The 18,986-nt window shown below is 36.3% G+C and overlaps 1 protein-coding gene across 1 annotated transcript in view; it reads right to left on the bottom strand.

Moving 5' to 3' along the window:
* Nucleotides 1–18,986, bottom strand: part of USH2A (usherin) — a 375,273-nt gene that overhangs the window by 290,680 nt on the left and 65,607 nt on the right. Inside the window, exons 14-18 of the mRNA XM_036380788.1 lie at nucleotides 15,780–15,963; nucleotides 10,554–10,717; nucleotides 6,450–6,608; nucleotides 2,106–2,600; nucleotides 407–679 (exon numbers count right to left, since the gene is read on the bottom strand). Coding sequence (XP_036236681.1) covers nucleotides 407–679; nucleotides 2,106–2,600; nucleotides 6,450–6,608; nucleotides 10,554–10,717; nucleotides 15,780–15,963 — 1,275 coding nt within the window. The remainder of the gene's footprint in view (nucleotides 1–406; nucleotides 680–2,105; nucleotides 2,601–6,449; nucleotides 6,609–10,553; nucleotides 10,718–15,779; nucleotides 15,964–18,986) is intronic.

The raw sequence follows: 18,986 nt of genomic DNA, 5'->3' as shown, positions 1-18,986 counted from the left end.
AAATCCATGTAATTGACTTGGGCATATGGTCTCATTTGAACCCTAATTTGGATAGAGGCATCTCTCACTGGGGTCTCAGAAGAAGTTTCAAGCACTATACTCCTGAAAAGGGAACCGTCTCAAGGTCTTCAAATTAAAACACTGCTTGGTATATTTTGCAATCTTGTAGTTTAAATATAGGGTTAATTGACATGGATTATTTTCCTCAGCAACATGATATTATGGTGAAGAAAATGATTTTGCTTTTCATGCTCAGCTCTGAGATCATCTGACCTATCTTTAATTAGTTAAAAATGTGAATTTGTCCCTAGTTAACCATTATTAAACACTTTTATGGAAAATTAAGAATACATGCTAATTACATTTTCCTTTCATTTCTGTCAAATAAATTCAATCCAGTGCTTACCAGCCTCTCCTGTTCGTCCTGATATCCAATCTGAAGATATGCTACCTGCCATGTTTACTGCTAGCACATAAAATTCATACTCTGTGAATGGCTCCAGATCAATGACTGTGGTACTGGTCTGCGGTGGAGCCAAGGCATTTTCATTCTGAGATTCCACAACTGGTTGAGGACTGAGCCATCCACTGCTTTGGAAAATACGAATTTCAGGAGGAAGAAAATTCCAAGCTGATTTGAATTTTTTCCTCATGTAAAGTTCATATCTTATAATTATACCTAGAGGAAAAGGCCAGGAAAAAAAAGTGAATTTAAATGATATTTGGAGTTCTACTAAAATACCAAATTCTTTTTACTTTTCTTTTCTTTTTTTTAAGATAAAGAGAACTTTTGAGTGACATTTTAATTATTTTAATGCCAATATTTTAAAACATATTACTGGATATGTGCATGTATCTCCTACTGGATACGAGATACATGTACATCAGTTTTATATCAATGCAAAATTATTATATGGACAGGAAAGCCTCACCACTCTGGAGTAAAAAAAACAGTCAGTGTTGTGGTATGAAGCAATACATTATTTAGGCTGGATGGTGAAAGTAGTTTAACTTTAAGATCTTAAGAAATCTTACCAGAGATTTCTTGTAAAGCCAAGAGATAACTGCCATAAAATTTATGCATTTGGGTCTGTATTCATGCACTAAACTGGAGAGGTTGCTTGGGAGAAAGAGCTTTTCTCTTTGTCTTTGGAGAGAACAGGAAATCTGACCAGACATCGAGGCAATATGAGAATATTGCTTAAATCTGCTTGTGCTGGCCACTAGATGCATGTCATGGCTATGGACTATGAAGAGTGTATGACACAGGTTGAGGTGCCAACAGTAAACATCATGACCTGCATTGTAGAAACTGCCCCTCTAAACACACAGTCATTCTTGTGTGGGCATTCTTCCTATCCAGTCTGGAAAGAGGTGGAAAATTAGATGCTCAAAGTGAAAGCCGAGCTCCCCAAAGACAGACACCCATTCTGTGAACAGATAAAAATGCTTGTTTTCACATGCATAAATACTTGTGCACGTTAGTGCAAGTTCACAAAATTCCATTGCTCACATATTAAAAGATAGTTTTACCAACAAAATTAGTGGTATCACAGAAGTATCCTACAACAGCTGTGTTCTCAGTTTCAAAAACCTAAAATATTATTACACAAGTTAGACCAGCAACTCTTGGCAATCACCTAATCCCTAACAAAGTTATACTGGTAATAGAATTGGCTACTGCACATGACGGATGGTTTCAAAAACAGACTTCTCTGTTAATTCTTATATTTTTTCCATAACTGTTATCTGCTTATTTATCTTTTGTCAGGCAATACTACCACATCTGTCTGAACTAAGCAATCTGGCAAATTAGGAAAAAATTCATTTTACTGTAAATGTTTGATTATAAATGTGATTTTTGCTGCAGCAGATGCCACTGAGTGCTAAATCTGGGACCAAACAGTCAGTGGATTTCTGGACTCTGGAAGAATAAAACACAGACTCTGAGGATACACTTAATAGCATATAGGCAAATTAGGAAAATGCCTTACTTCATTTCTCAGTGCATGGTGCATGGACAGGGATATTCTAATGAGATTTGAGGAAATGTTGCTTTTCCCTTGCAAAGACTTTGACTGACAAAAGTAAAGACAATATCCTACCATTTGGCTTCTCAGGTGGTGACCATTCCACAGCCAGTTCTGTTGAGCTGATGGTTTCCACAGTCGGTGGGTGTAGCCCTTCTGGAGGAGCCTGTGCAGTAACTACAGTTACTGGCTGGCTCTTTAAGCAGCCTCCACTAGTACAAGCTTGCACAGAAAAAACATATTTTGTAAATGGAATGAGATTCCAAATAATTGCTGAAGTCTTTAAGCCTTCATACTGACCACAAGGCTGCAGATCAACCGAGCTAGTACAAGTCAAAATGTATTTCTCTATGGGCCCAGAGTCATTGGAGACACTTGTCCAGTAAAGTAAAACAGAGTGGTGACTAACAGGAAAGACAGGATTTAAATCCAAGCTTCCCACAGGTGTCCCAGATTTTGTTCTGTATGTCACTGAGTCACTTCTTGTAAAACCATGAACATTGCTGGCTTGGATATAATAGGAGTAGAAGGTATATGGAGCTAAAATGACATCGGTGAAGGTCTGAACACCTGAAACAAACAGGTGAGAAGAAAATTGTATCAATCTAACACATTAAAAATAATCTTAATTGCTATACCTAAATTCTGTCCAGCTCTAATCCAATACATATTTATGCCTGTCCACATGACCTTCTTGAGATTATAAACATTGCAACTTCTCAGGTTTTTTTAGCAGGAAAAAAGGTCCCCTTTATCCTTTATAATCTTCCCCTGCACATTAGCATCATTAGAGAAATTATTTTTCCACTGAACTTCTAGTTCCTGCTTTAATCATGAAAATTAATACAATTATCTTCTCATTCCTCTTTTTCTTCAAAATAATTATTTCAAATGTAAATCAGCATCAATATTAGAGAATATAATTAAGGAAAAAACCCCAAACCATTGTGCAAACTTTCAGACCTCTTTTTTTGATTAATTTGATGGCATAAGACCAAATATTTCAACTTTGTGTGCTTTCACTTCCTCATTTCTACAACAATGCCTAAAACCTCATTTGAAAAGCATTTGATCTTGGATAAGGAGTGAAACAAAAGTGCAAAGAATTATTAAAAAGGTATATACAAAGCTTATATTTACCTTCCTCCCCCCAGCTTGTCCCAGAAAATGGGCCCCTGGCCAGGTAATAATTGGCATGGACTCCATGATTCACGGAAGGTGGACCATATATATCTTTATTAGAAACCCATTGCTCTTTTACAAACAGTTATGATACAGCTGGACCTTATTGGTCCTCCAATCCAAGCACCATCACCATTGGCTAATTAAGAAACCACCCTTTGATAAACAAATCTCCATAACACATTCCACATGTTGACAATACCAGCAAGTGAAGATTAAGAATTGTTTTCCATTATTTTCTCTGATCTCCTCACAGACTTTTCCCAGCACTATGCCTGAGAAAGTTATCTGTTGCTCTCTGTGACCAGAGAGCTGCTGCCACACCTACTTTCCATTATTCTTAGTTAGTAGTTTTTTTTTAGTATCTTTATAGTACCAATTGCCATTAATTGCTCCTGTGCATATCCCAGAAGCAGTTACACATCTTAGTCATCACAGCACAGTATGAATTTATGTACAACCACAACACCCTACATTCTTTGCCTTAAGAAATAGTTAACATTGACTAATATATTATGTGTCAGAGCACAGATACGCATAAACTTTTGCAAAGCAAATGAAGTGGCGGCCGAAGCTATTTCTGCATTCTCTCTGTACATCCACACTGGCAAGCCAGCACTGCCCTGATTACAACTTAAAGAAGAGAACCACAAAACTCTGAGTATTGCTAGATATTCAACCTTTGATATTGTAGCACAAAAGCAGCAGAGTCAGCCCAGTAATTGCCTACAGTACTTAACTCCTTATAGCAATCACAACATTATCACTGGAGTCCAGCAATAATGAGACCACGCTACGTCATCTTCAGACCTTGCAAACCATGGTACTTCAGGCAGGACTGGGGAACAGCTGCCAGCTCAACAGTGGGCTGCTGAGACCTCCTTGAGTGCTAGTAGTGAGCAGCAGAAGATTCAGCAGGATTTCCCCTGCACTTGGCACTGGTGAGGCCCCACCTCAAATCCTGTGCCCCGTTCTGAGCCCCCACTACAAGGAAGTCATTGAGGTGCTGGAGCATGTCCAGAGAAGGGCAGTGGAGCTGGTGAAGAGTCAGGAGCACAAGTCCTGTGAGGAGCTGCTGAGGGAGTTTGGGTTGTTCAGTATGAAGAAAAGGAGACTCAGGAGAGATCTTATCCCTCTCTAAGACTTCCTGAAAGGAGGTTGCAGCCTGAGGGTAAGGCTCTTCTCTCGAGTAAGAGGATGACAGGAAATGACCTCAAATTGTGATAGAGAAGGTTGGGTATTTGATATAAGGAGATTAGATATTAGGAAAAAATTATTCATGGTAAGGGTGGTCAGGCTTTGGAATGAGCTGTCTAGCAGTCTGGTAGACTCAAGATGTCTGGAAGTATTCAAAAAAAAGATGTAGTACTTGAAGACATGGCTTAGAGGTGACATGGCAGTGATGGATTCATCACTTGACTTAATGATCTTAGAGGTCTTTTCCATCCTTAATGAGTTTATGATTTTGTATTTAGTTACATTTATAAGTAATTAGAATAAAACTTAATTTGGAGTTAAAATTGTTAGTAACTTTGGGGTTTTTTTCACATTTTAGAGCGAGTAGTTAATTTTATCCTCAAGACAAAGACTATCTGGGAAACCTGAGGCTGAAGTTTTCCAGAGCAGTTAAGAAAACACTGTTTTAATTGGGCATTCTGCAATACTATCATCCAGGTCACCAAGCTGATTATTATTAATTTTCCTTGGGAAGTTAAATTTTTTTATAAAGCCCTAATTTAGCCATAAGATAATGTTAATCCAGTTGTACACTCACCTCATGAGAATTACAAATTCCAAACTATACTAAGAAAAAAATAGCATTAGGAAACATTCTGTCAGCATTACCAATGTATTTTTTTAATATCCAAACATGAGTAGATGATTTAATATCACTAATCAGGGGGATTTCCAGGAAATGTCAAAAATGCCTTTTGAAACTTTTAAGAAGATAATGTTTTGTTAAATTGAAACATGTTAATGTCTCTTTATCCAGTTAATTACGTCCACAATTTTTTTGCTTTCTGCAAAGTAGAGGGAAAGAAATGTAGGTAGAATAATGAAATAACATCCTCAACAATGCACTGTTTCAAATACATTACTAAATAGATGTATAACAATGAAATATCATAGCTTTTCTTTTAAAATTCATTTTTTTTACTAAACTTAGGCCTTTAAACCAAATTAAGGTGTTGGAATATTCTCTATTAGTTGTCTACACTTTTTAATATTTCTTTCTCTCAATCACTTCATCTCGTGCTTACATGGGGTCACATACCTTTCCTCACAGTATGTACTGCAGAGTGCCCAAAGTCAAAACATAAGCCACATAGTAATGAACTGTAATACTGCAGCATGAACCATAACATAGAAATGTGAGGTGCATTCCAAAGGTTCTTGGCTTCCACTGAAAAACAGCTTTTTTTTTTTTTTCTCTCCCCTCCAGGGTACACACCAACAACTAGAGAGACTCAACTTCTGCAAAACATTAATGCTGCATTGGTAAGAAACTGCAACAAACTAAAGAGGCTCCTAGAACAGAGGTCAAACCTTAGTGGCATTAAACCACACTCGTCCTCTTAAAAAACCACTTGTGTGCCATGTATACATACAAACAGTATCCAAATCCATCTCCTTTCCTTTGATAAGTGGATCAATATTAGCACAAAATGGCCTTTTCAGCTTGGACAGAGTGTCGAATCCTTTAGGACTGCCTTCTGAGGATCCCTTGGCAAGCCTCAACATGAGAGAAGTGGTGCTGCTAAAGACAAATCAGGAGCTACAGTGATAGCTAAACAGAAGGTGCTAAAAGTTAGAGGCCACAAAAAGCTTTCCTATCTGTTAACAGTTTAAAACCAAGAAGATGAAAAAAGAAGTTTAAGCATATTATGGTCTCTTCTGTTCACCCTAATTCTTTATATGTGACATTGACTCATAGGTTTTGGCATCTGTGTATATTTTCAATAAATACTTTTGGTAAGTCAATTTTAAAGTCTTTCAGATTAAAAAGTAAAATAGTTATCATCCATTTTGGGTGATTCCATTTGCCAGATTTTAGACTAAGTTATTCATTCCTTTCAAGCAAAACTAGTAACACAGAACAATAACTCATTAAAGGGAAACAGGATAATATATTCAAAACAACTGAGAATGATAACGACAGGAATGAGAAATAGCCAAGAAACACTACACATAGATATATACACACAAATACAAAATCTTTGATGCAGCCTTACTTACTATAAGGATGGTAGTCTTCAGTAGTATAAATTTCTTCCTCATCCCTATACAGCTGGTAAATAAGCCGGTTAGAATTTGGAGAGTCAGGGGAACTCCATGAAAGATTGATAGCAGAGGAATTGAGAACTTCTCCTGTAGGAGGAGGTTGCTGGAAAGGAGCTAAAACATACACAAAAACTGAGGATATAAAAATCAAGGTAATCAATAATCACACAAATTTAGAGAAAAATGCAAAGAAACTGCTGAGCATTCTTCACCCAAAAAACACTTTGAGTTAATGTACAGTCACCAGGGCAAGACACTAATAGACTACACCAATCCATCCAAATGCTCTTCAACAACGCTTTTTATCCATGAAAAAAGTGTATATATTTAAACAAATTATGAATAAACTTAATCTCCCTTTCCACCCCAAAATAAAGCAAGTGTTTTCCAAACAGGTGGGGTTTCTTTTAAATGTATTTCAAGATCTTTATAAAATGAGAACTTATTTATATGGTTGCTTTATTGAAGTTTCTACTTCAATTAGGATTTATTTTTTCAGAGGATTCATTCCATTTTAGCACAGACCAGGCATAAACTCCTCAAGTAAAATACAAATGGAAAGTCCAACTAAGTCCAGATTTTACTGAAGTGTTAAAATAAGCTTACTTCATATAATGAAATCACAAAAACATAAAGGGCAAAATTTTTAAGTTTATTTAGGTAATTGGCTTCCATTTGTTTCCAGTGAAATTCAAATCCATGAGACTAAGGTATCTAACAGTTTAAGAAATCAGCTTGACATGTTAATTTGCCAAAATTTGACTCTCCTACTACCTCTATTGACTTTGAAACATGTGTTACTTTATTGCACTAGTATCAATAAAGAGAAAAACAAACTTGAAGTTCAAAAGCCAAGTGCCTCACATTTTAAGGAAGAGCATTCAAAATCTCTCCTATGGCTCTTTTGTCATCCAAATGTGTAATCATGGTCCTACCTAAGATAATAGCTAATACTCAGAAATTAAACTTTATATACATATATACACACATGTTAACATAAACATATGTTTTGATGGATGGACTCTATTATCTCAAAGGTCCCTTCCAACCTAGATGATTCCATGATTCTATATTTATGTTATTATTCAGGTCAGAGCATGAGTCCACAGCTTGCTGTAGGACCTCCAGTAATCCAGTTACACTGAGGAAAGCCCTACTCTCTGTCCCTTACACCATGCATCAGCACAGAACAAGACAGGTCTGTTTTGGCAGATAGTAACTGCTATCAAAGGCAGACTGTGCCATTTCCCTACCTCTTCACCAAGGGAGTGTGGATGTAGAGGAAAACATTTTTCTCAAGGAATGAGAATAGTCCAGGGCAGCACAGAAATCAGCGCATGGAGTAAGGTACCAGGAGCTAGATTCAGAACCACCCAATTAACTTTCTTCCCCTACATTAAGTATTATAGGAGAACATCAAGATTTGAAGCATGGATTTTATTCTCTTCTTTTATAAACTATCATCCTCTTCATTATGTGGATATTTGCTTAGTACCACCAAAAGTTAATTACTAAAATCTGTTCAGCCAAGCTAACAAGAGACAAGAAGCAAAGAATGAAGCTGCAGAGAGAAAATGTCATGAGGACCTCAAGCCACACAAGTGATAGATGTAGAGATTTAGACCAAAATCAGTGAGCACACTATATACAGGTTTTTAATACAAATCTGGAAAGTGAGATGAAGCTTTTTATTTAGAGTAAGATAACGAAAAGCCATGCTTCTACTGCAGACTCTCAGCCAAGAAATAGCACAAAATATTTCTAGAATTCATTGGATTAAACTGAACATAATCATCATCTCCCCTTAAAATGCATAGGTTGTTCTGATGCCAATCTACAACTTTTGAGTTCATCTCACTTAGGAAGTAAATGTATGCTAAAGTTTCTACAGGAGTAAAGTTTGAGAATCAGAGGAAACAAGTGCTCCTAAATTCCTTTGGCATTTAAAAGAATTTCTCTCCATGTAATATATACTTACAAGACCTGAGAAATTACAGCAATTTACCAGCATCACCTTCATTCTCCACTGGCAGTCTCACACTATTGCATATTGCTTCCAGAGGTTTGCTGGTTTAAATTTTAAATAGTAAGCAAAGTACTTGATTGTACATTTTTGTGCAGCATCTAAGATACTGTTAAGTAGAAAAATTGCTGAAGAAAAAAGTCTTTTCCTTAAAGAACACTAATGGACAGTAACAGCAACTTCCTTTTGCTTCCCTTGGCAAAGACTTATAACCAGTAATGAATGTGTCAACAAAATACTGTTCTGCAATGAAAATAACTACAAATGCCAAGCCAGGCAAAGCTCCACATGCGTGCAACAAGTTCAAATATTTTGGTATGAATAACCAAAAGACTCCAATTGCTATATCCTCTATGTCCAGAAGAGGACTCCGCTTGTCATTTAGAATACTGCCTGATGTACTTTTGTCTAACTAAAATCTATTATATTATTTCTCTATGTAATACTATTATTAATCAATTTTATAGTTAAATTGCTATTGACCTTTATCCAATGTGTATCTCAACACAAATAAGTAGGGTGGCTTATGTTTGTAAAGCACTTTGAAGATGAACAGCATCATAAAAGTGCCATGTATTATTATTATTACACATTCAGTTGAAACATCTTACATTTTTTAAAGAAACAACGAGCTAATCAACTGCCTGAACAATGAATAGATACTGTGCTTTTTACATGAGAGTATGGGGAAAAAGGAATCAAAACTATTTAAATACTTCCAAACTTTGAGAAAAGCTAAAAAAATTGTCTTTGGAAATAAATCATTCTCTATAGGATATTTATGACCATTTTTAATGCCATGCATTCTACAATGCATATTATTTGAAATTTAAAGTGATTTACAATTAAATAAAAATACAAACTGATAGCTGTCTCTACCTGTAATTACTTTGTGCATTTACATCTCTGCTTGCAAATCTATGATTTTCACATATCACAGTTATGAATATCATATAAATATCCATGTAGAACACACAAAGAAATATTTTGTTGAGGGAAGATCCAGAAGCATATTCCAGAGATAACTTGGGAATGTCTAACCCTGTTGTTGCATTACACATGGCTACCTGAGCTAGCTCTCACAGTATGACCAGTGTGACCATTATTAATTAGGCCTGCTGACAAAAATGTCCAGCTAGCCCCTGCAGAGTTCCTCACTCATTGCTTTCAGGACTTCCAAGGCTGGGCTGTTAACTGTGTTTGGCAGTAAGGTGTGCCACACAGCTTTTCCAGAGTGACCTGAGCTCCTTCCCACATAGTTTGGCATTGCATAGCATGATGCCCTCAAAACCCATGTCTGAACATTGACCCAAAGACAACTTAAGTACTGAATTTTCTTATGACATATACTTTTGCCTTTTCTTTAATAACTCCGCCAGCTTGGAGACTGTGTGCTGGTGATCTTGATATCCAGATGTTCCACTGCAATTTGTTCCATTACAATTCATGATTTGACCCTCAATATAGCATTGACCCCACTTCACACATGCCAATTTATGATGCTTTGTTTACATCACATCACATATTTTCCCAAACTGACTGAAAAAGTGCCCCAAGAGGAGAAAGGCAAAGCTACAATGCACTGAGGAGAACATTTGGAATTAATCACATGGGGAAGTTTTTCAAAAGACCTTTGTTCTTCAGACCTTCTGAAGGCAGGTGTCCTGCCTCCTGTCAGTGGCAGGAAAGGGGGCTAAGCTGTAAGTTGTACAAATGCTGTTGCATTCTTGACTAGAAGATGAACTCTGGATTAGTCACTACAAAGAAAATGTGCAAGGAAACTATGGGCAGTCGCTTGTAGTTTAACCCTTATCCCCTGGGTTAAACTACAAGCCTAAGGTGTGTATGACACAAAGGATTCTGCACATCTCTCTAGAAAACAATCCTACAATACAGTAAAAATCACTCAAACTTCAGTCACCCTATATTTGGGGGTGGGGAGGGAATAATTTACTGCTGACCTAATTCAATACTCACTAAATCAATTAAAAACTTTAATTTGAAAGACATGCTTTTAAGACCTAACATCCACTTACTTTTACTGCAGCCAAAGAGGTTGTGGACATCCAAATTACTGGCGTCGGGAACACAGTTGTCACATTTCAAACCAGTTACAAATTGTTTACAAACACACTGTCCAGTAACAAGATGACAAGTCCCACTAATGGCTCCTGCAGGATGACAATTACAGTGCTGACATCTATAAACAAAAACAAATCAAGGAAGTCATCAACACACATCAACACTTCAGTTAAGCACAGTAGGGTTTTGTTAAAAGATTCTTGGGCAACATAATTAAAGCATCATAAACAGTTCAGTAGTCTGAAACAGAGCATAAAATCTATTAGTCTGATTAAAAAAACTTACAAAAAAGTATTTCTGGCAGTGAAATGTTTATAAAAATAAATATCTCACTGCCAGAATAATATTCTAATTTATATAAAAATGGCTTAGAATTAAAGAGCTTTTATATTTATTGATCCATACACAAACTGGACAATAATGTTCAGTAATAACCACATTATGCACTCAATCTTACATTCTTACTCACACAGCCTTTCTTGAGAGCTGCAGAGTTCAGTGATACATACGTAACCAGCTGAAGAGGCTCCTGCACAAAAGAGGCAACCTTCTACCTCAGGGAAAACTATGCTTTAGTTGGAAAAAAGAAATCAACTGATAATTTCTTGCCCCCAAAGGCAACTTAAGGTTGAAAAAAATTACATGCTGTGAATTAAGGAGAATGAATGGTGACCAAAACTGAGAGGAAAAAAACTCAGACTAAAACAGTGACAGGAAACAAAACAGCAAAAATACTAATATTCTAACAGAAAGCACAATGTTTTTGGAGCCTGAAGGACAAAATTTGAAATAATTACACTGAATAATTAATTAAATCTACAAGTAAATTATTTTTAAATTAAAAAGAACAAAAAAAAATAAAAGCACTGGCATCACACAAATGCCACGCTTCAATTCTGTAAATCTCTCTAGCACCAGTAAAATACTTTCAGGATTAATTTATCCTTTGGCTTTTGCATGTGAAACCTCTTGTGATCAATTCACTCTTCACCTGATACACCATTTCCCCACTGACACTCATTTATAGCATGGATACCGATGTCAGATTGTACAAATATTCAAAGAGTTTGAACACATCAGAAATTAAGCAAAGCAAATTACTACAAATACTGTAATGCTACCCCTTGCAATACAGCCTGCCATTATTACTCATAACAAAGTCAACAATGGCAAATTAAACTTCCCACTTTAGATTCTAATTTCACTATATTTTAATTGCTGCAGACTAAAAGAGATCTGAAAAGCCATGGTCAGGGAAACACGTGGGAAGGTACACTGCAGCTAAAACATGCTGGGAAGTCTGCACTTCCCTCCCCTTGTACTGAGCTGCAAAACTCCAGTCCTCAGGGCATAAGCAACATCGGCCTCAAGGGAATTTTAAATTACTCCAGATGCCAGGTCCCAAGGTGATGAAGCAGCAAAAAGAAGACTCCAGAGAAGCCCAAGGCAGTCATGCTCTGCCCCCTTTATTCTGCTAACCCTAAGACTAAACAAGAGTCAATTTATATTTGGCTGATCTTTCCTTGGCCAATTTCACCAGACCTAAGGAAATATGTGGTGATGCCCTTACACAAGTTACTTTGCCATCTTCCCAGTCACCATCATCACACCTTGGTCTGTGTCTCCTACTATCTTCATGAAAGCAGAAAAAAACTGAGTTCAATCATGCTTTAGGTATCAGCTTTTTAAGGCAAGGGAGAGAGGAGGGGAAAGTGGAAACTGTTTTCACATTAGGACCCTAAAATTCAGGTCAATAATCAGTGAAATAGGCATTAAATGTGACAGATTTTTAAACAAGCTTAAGGAAACTCTTCACATACATTTTTTGCCTATCGCAGAGCTCTCTGTATTAGAGTTCCTTTACTCCACAGCAGCTCGTGCTGTGTGATCTCCTGGGGAATCATTCAACACCCTTAAAAAGGCTGATAAAAGCTAAAGCTGCAAAATAAGCTGCAAATTTGTTTTATGGACTAATATCCTTTTGAGAATAAATAAAATACATTCTCTCTTGGAAGCCACTATACTGCAGTTTGCTCTCTTTTACAGTCAAGAAAAAAGGGCATTTTTTTTCAAAAGTCTTTTCATCTACAGACAGTGCAACCAAATCCCCCTTTAAATAGAGGTTTTGTTTAGAGTACTTTAACTAAACCCAGTTAAGTTACAAAAAAAAATTGCTCAGTAAGACAGTATTTTATTATTATTTCATAATTTCATTACATACTGATTATTTAGTAGGGGGAGATGTTAACAAAAGTTTCTTGATAGATAAACAGAGAAAGACAAGCTTCTCCTATTGCTCCTGCATATTGTTGCACCTCTTATGAATAAGGGTCTCCTGATTATTCTAGTTTTGATTACCATTCACACATGACAATCACACTCAACACCCATATAGTCACAGTGATAGTTCTCAGCCTGGCAGGGTGGGACTGTTCCTTTCTCCTTGTTGCATTTTTCTTCTAGGAAAAGTGTAGGCTCCCTACCTTCACCTATACTGAATGAGGCTCCTCATCCTGCAAATAACAGCAGATATTTCACCATATTCTGCTCCACGGGATTACACATTATTTCTGTGTAATCACATGCATCATGTTCTTTAACTGCAAAAAACTAGAACTGGATTTATTGTTAGGCATAGTTCATGCTTTTCAGTCAGAATTAAGGATTCAGTCAATTATGGATTTTCAAGAAAAAATTCAATTCTTTTAAAAGATAAGTAACTTTTAATCATATGAAAAATATTTGCAGTATTCTTGTCAAATGCTACTTTTTCCAGGTACTCTATGTCAAACATATTTGAGTTTTATTAAAACAGAATTATATATAATCAAGGAAAACAGACTTTTAAAACATGGAAAGAGAAATGTCATGCCAAGATGAATTGTGATATTGATTTTCTGAGGATAAATGGTTTTTGTAATATTAATATAGAGAAACCTTTATTACATTGAGTCTCTAGGTGCAGTTAGAGCCTCTCCAGCAATCTGTTTAAAATCTTCATTTTTCATCCTTATGGGAAAACCTCACTTGCTAAATGGATTTCATAAACAGTAATCTGTCAAGATATAGATATAAATAGATAAACAATTTGTGATGTTCATTGACCAGTTCATTATAGTAAACAATACAGAGGTAAAGCATTTCAAATGTGTACAGATGCTCACAACCATTACAGACCTGCTCAGATTGCTGCAAACACTCAGTATTCCTAATTTCTTAAAAGCCAAGAAATTTTTCCTGCTTCATAACCTGAAAACCATTAAAGAATATGGAGTTCCTGTTTTATCTCAAAAACAGCACAAAAGAAATCAGCTCACATATGCATTCAGAGTGGGAGAATTTTAAAGCCTCACAATCTCTGTGTATCACAGTTTCTGCTTCTTTTGTGCTACTGTGCAAAGACAGATATGTCTTTGCCACTACAGATAGCTCACATCCTTTTCTGTCCTTAAAAGACACTTGGAGCAAGGATGGCTTAAATGATCTGTCAACTTTATGGAGAAACAAATAGCATATTACTCTTTTTATGAAGATATTAACAGTTAAAGAAATGGAATAAAATAGATTAACAAATAAAGACCTGCATTATCATTGTCAGTGGATAAAAGTTTCTGCCTGAGGAACAGAGGTACACTGCCCAAGAAGACAACAATGAAAAGAGAGCCAAGAAAATGCAACGTAAGTTCATCACGTTAATATACAACCAAAGTAGTCTTCAATACTGCCATGAGGATTAACTAGTATTAAGGAATTAAAGCCAATTCAGATTCAAATCCCAGAACTCTAAAAACTTTCTATCCTTACAAGGTCTGGATCTAGATAATTATATTTCCACATTTTGAATCGCAAAACACAGGTTAAAATGCAGGTATTTGAAAGCCAGTATCTAGCTCAGAAAAGCTACTGCTTAACTTTTGCTAAATGTGCTAAAACTGAGGGGTGAAGGGAGAATCTATTCCAAGTAACTAAAATAAAAAGGTATCATTAATATTAAGGAAAACATATTTCAAAGGGAACTTTATTATTACACAGTCTTTATTTCTCACCATTAGAAATTACAGGAAGTGAAAATAGGAAGTCCTTATTCCTACAGATTACTTTATGGCTATTAGCAGATGCCTCTGTGACCCGAAACAGTAAAAAATAATTTAAAAAAATCTCCTAATGAGTGACAGTAACATAAAAGTTAAAGTGAAAAATCTGAAGAATAATGTCAAATATATGCAGGATGACATTACTAATCACTGCCTAAAAGCTTGTCTACCCCAAACTAGTTAGGGGAGAGGAGAAGAGGGAGGGGAACATTGTACAGATTTTGCTTTTGCCTGTGGTATGTGAGTTTGGTTTTTTAAAAGGCAAAAATACCAAATATAACAAAACAATTTAACACCATCAATCTGCATGAACATATAATAGCATAAGAGCTGTGCAATCTTTCTGGACAATATTTTAAAAGGAAATTGAGATTGTGAGGACTAAGCAAGAAAGATGATCCTGGAAAAAAAAAGATAGCACAGTTGTTGAAATAACAGTGCACTACACTAAATATATGTTTTCCCCTTATAATCCAGGGAATCCATGTACCTAAAGACATCAGGCTGCATTAGAAATACAATTTACCTTGTGGTACATAAGAAAATGTTGAAAAAGAATGCACTGCTTCAGAAAAACAAATTTTTAAGAGTCAAGGTGCAGTGAATATTTGTACTGCTTTTACCAAAAGAAATTTGGGAAGTCAGGGATATCTGTAGTTTTCCCCTTCTCTCCCTGCCACCCCCTATTAAATCTTCATGAAATCTTCAATAGCAATCACCAGTTGTAAGAATGGCAAATTACCTGCATTTCAATAGTCAATGTTAAACACGTCAGAAAACAACACACCTTACTGAAGATGCATAGAAAACATAGGGAAACAATTAACAAATTGCTATAACTTAGCCTTATACACCTTTCATGCTGTTACTACTTAAATCTGTAGCAAAATTTCTATTTCCTTCATCTCATGGGAGCACAGGGGATTGTGTAATATATCACATGTAAATCAGAGTGCACACATGAACTCGTAGAAGGATTAACCTACCTAGAACACATCGTTCCATTGTCACTAAACCCTTGACTGAGCCATGAGAAAAAATGTGACAATGAGGTTATAAGTGACCTGTAGAAAAAGAAACACTCACCTCCCTGTGACAGTGTCAAATCCAAAATAAAGGTCTTTGCAACGTTCACAAGTCCGTCCTGTTACAGAGGCATCTTGGCAACTACATTGGCCAGTGAGTTTATCACAGATCTGATTCACAGAACCAGCTGTGTGGCACAGGCATGGCAGACAGCCAGTGGCGCTGGATGGAGAAAAATAAAAACCTGCAAAAGACAGAGATTTTGAGAATGTTGGTTCTCTCTCTTCATACTCTTAGCCAGTGCAAATGCAAAACAGGGGGAGTACATTAACATTTCTGTGGGGAAAGACCCAAGGACATGAGAAATACTCATGAATGCAGCCACAAGTGAAGAGACATTCGTCCATTCCAGTCTGAGAGCTCAGCTCTGAAAATGGCCAGCTGCAAACCATAAGAAATGCACGTATCTTCTTAAGAATGTCTCTTCATTTTTCTCAACCAGTGCTTGACTTAATCCTTGAAATAAGATAGAGTTTCTTTGGAAAAACAACATTTGATGAGCATTTCTTATTTATATTTTACTCCTCTTTAACATAGAGCTTGTAACCTACACAAATACTTTCACAGAAACTAAGAAACTGATAAAAGAAATATTGATCTGGTATTAAACAGCTTTCACCCTCAACCCTGTCCTGTTCCTGTATTATTTCAAATTATGAATTTGAGCATTCATTTCACATTTCCCACAGTATGTTCGGTATGATTCTGCTATGCCATATTTCATCCTATTGCACTTACAAGCAATCTTTATTTATGCTGATATTTATCTGTTACTGAAAAATACAGTTAGATACAGTTTATACACCTCTAATCTGGCCATTCAAGAATTTATCCATTATCCACAACCTTACCTGAAGTTCCTAATGAAAGAGCTTTTACATACATTCTCTTAATGATGCTGTTCCACTTGCATAATCTATTTCACAATTTATGGACTTATTTCACTGTAATAATTTCTTTCTGATCAGAAGACAATTCAAGTAATGGCACACTAGTAAAAATATAATTACATAAGTTTCCAAAACATTTTCTATTTTTACCTGATTATTAAGAAATATTTAACTGTTTTGTTCACACAAGTTGGTCTTCTCTTTATTTTTTTTCCCTCCCCCCTCGGAGGAGTACAGTTTATTTAAAATGTAGCAATGCTTGACAGCTCTGCAAAAGATCCTGGTGCCACAGTATTAAGAGACACTAGACAACAACAATGACCTATCTTGGAACATGAATCCTAAAATAGGGCCCTTGATATGAGTTTCTATCTCCCTTAGCTGGTTGCTATTAGTTATTATTGTACAACTTCAATAGAAAAATTTCATCTGCTACTGAGATATGCAGCATTTGCACAGACTTCTCAGACACTTGCCCTCTCTTCACATCAAGTTCAATCAGTAGTTTCTTAGCCATGTTCTCAGCTACTGAATATTTTTTGCTGTCCAATAACTTCCCGATGTCCTGCTTTATAATAAGTAGCCCAAAATTATACTGTAATATGTCATATTGCCCAAGGCCTTATTATTTGTCTTACAAGAGATAGCTCTATATATACACCCCTAGGGTGGTATTCTCTGTCTTTGCAGCAGTGCTGCACTGTGAGTTCATATCCAAATAGCAGAGAAACTAAACAAATTGAAAACATTAGAATTTTACTGCTCAAATCTTTGTTCAAGTTTAGCCTCTGGTCCTCGGTGAGATAAATCTCAAGTGGACAGTGAAGTGATATCAGTCTCCAGTTAACATACATTCGCATCATAAAAAACCACGCTGCTGGCACTTTATTCCAGAGAGGCCCCGAACTGAGGCAGCACAGAGAGCAAATAGCCTGAAGTTATTAGTGAGGCAGCATGTATTATCTCCTGCTGCACTTCTCTGCGCTCTGCAGTGCCCATCCTGTGCATAAATACAGGAGACCATTTCCCAGCAATGTCACTCCTGAGCACAATGAACGACTCCACTCCAAGAACTGAACAGGAAGGATGGAAACAAGTTGAAGCCTTGGACTCGTGCAGAAGGTCAAAGCACTTCTTCAGGACCCACTTTACAGTTGCAGTAAGTGATAAGCACTCAGGCTAAACCAGGTCCTTGTCCATCTGAAATTTTGCATAGAACTATGATTCCATGATTCCTTTGTATATAGTAACATCTAAGAGAAGTCTATAATGGAGAAATTAGCACATCTCTAGATAATAAATTTGTTTTCCCTGAGCAGGATTACAGCATATACTGCTTTTATCATAGCAGTGAAATCACTAATTATAATCTATACCTTAGTGTTAAACATCATGGCTCTCCTACAGCCACACTGCCTAAACCACTGCAGAGCAGTGAAGGATTTGGTAGGATATTTTTTATTATAATATTTTAGAAATGCTCTAAAAGTTTCTGGACACTACCACAATTACTTTCTTTTACCCAGAAGTAGCAGATAAAGGCATTTTTTTTTTTTTTTAAGTGAGGGATAGGAAAATGAGAAAAATTTCTTTCCCCAACTAATTTGTAAGTAAATTACCATGATCAAAGGTAGAGGAAAAAGAGGAAATACAAGATTACAAATTCATACTGTTTGTCATAATTATTATTATTTACTTTCACCACCTAGAATTTGACTCCACCTAGGAAAGAGTAATAACTTAATGCAAGCTTAATTTACAGCAAGGTTAGAAGGGCTCATAAAAGTTGCTTTATGAAGGATCCACTGTTGTATAATAGAGCCAATTTCCAATTTTAAGACAGCCACCGCAAATCTCTCTGAGATCTATGTATGTAACTAGTATTATGCTTATTCTTTTGCAGATTTTTTTCCAATTCAACCATAATTGATCACATTTGTCAATCAAACACACTTTTCAAAAGGAAGAATGAAAGTCATAGCAAAGTATTCCGCTTCTCTTTTTTAATCATCCTCTTAGCATTTCTCCCGCTGTATAGAGAAGGAACACATGACCAATTCCTTAGCACTTTTACACCCTTACCATCTATGGCAGTAATACTCATTTCTTAACCACAGGCTGGGCTTCAAAATGCAGTTACCCACAGCAGCAATGCTGTCACAAGACAATTCACATTCTTCTGGCCATGAGAGGCAGTATGTGCACAAAGGCTCAGTACTGGTGCACAGACACACATTCTACATGTTCCATTACATCTTTTCCCTACTATGTAGCATTCTATGCAAACCTGTGGCTATGGAGTAAAGAACTTACAAAA

Source organism: Molothrus ater, chromosome 3 (assembly GCF_012460135.2).
Source record: "Molothrus ater isolate BHLD 08-10-18 breed brown headed cowbird chromosome 3, BPBGC_Mater_1.1, whole genome shotgun sequence".
Lineage (NCBI taxonomy): Eukaryota > Metazoa > Chordata > Aves > Passeriformes > Icteridae > Molothrus > Molothrus ater.
The sequence above is the reverse complement of the archived record's forward strand: the minus strand, read 5'-3'. Positions and strand labels throughout refer to the sequence as shown.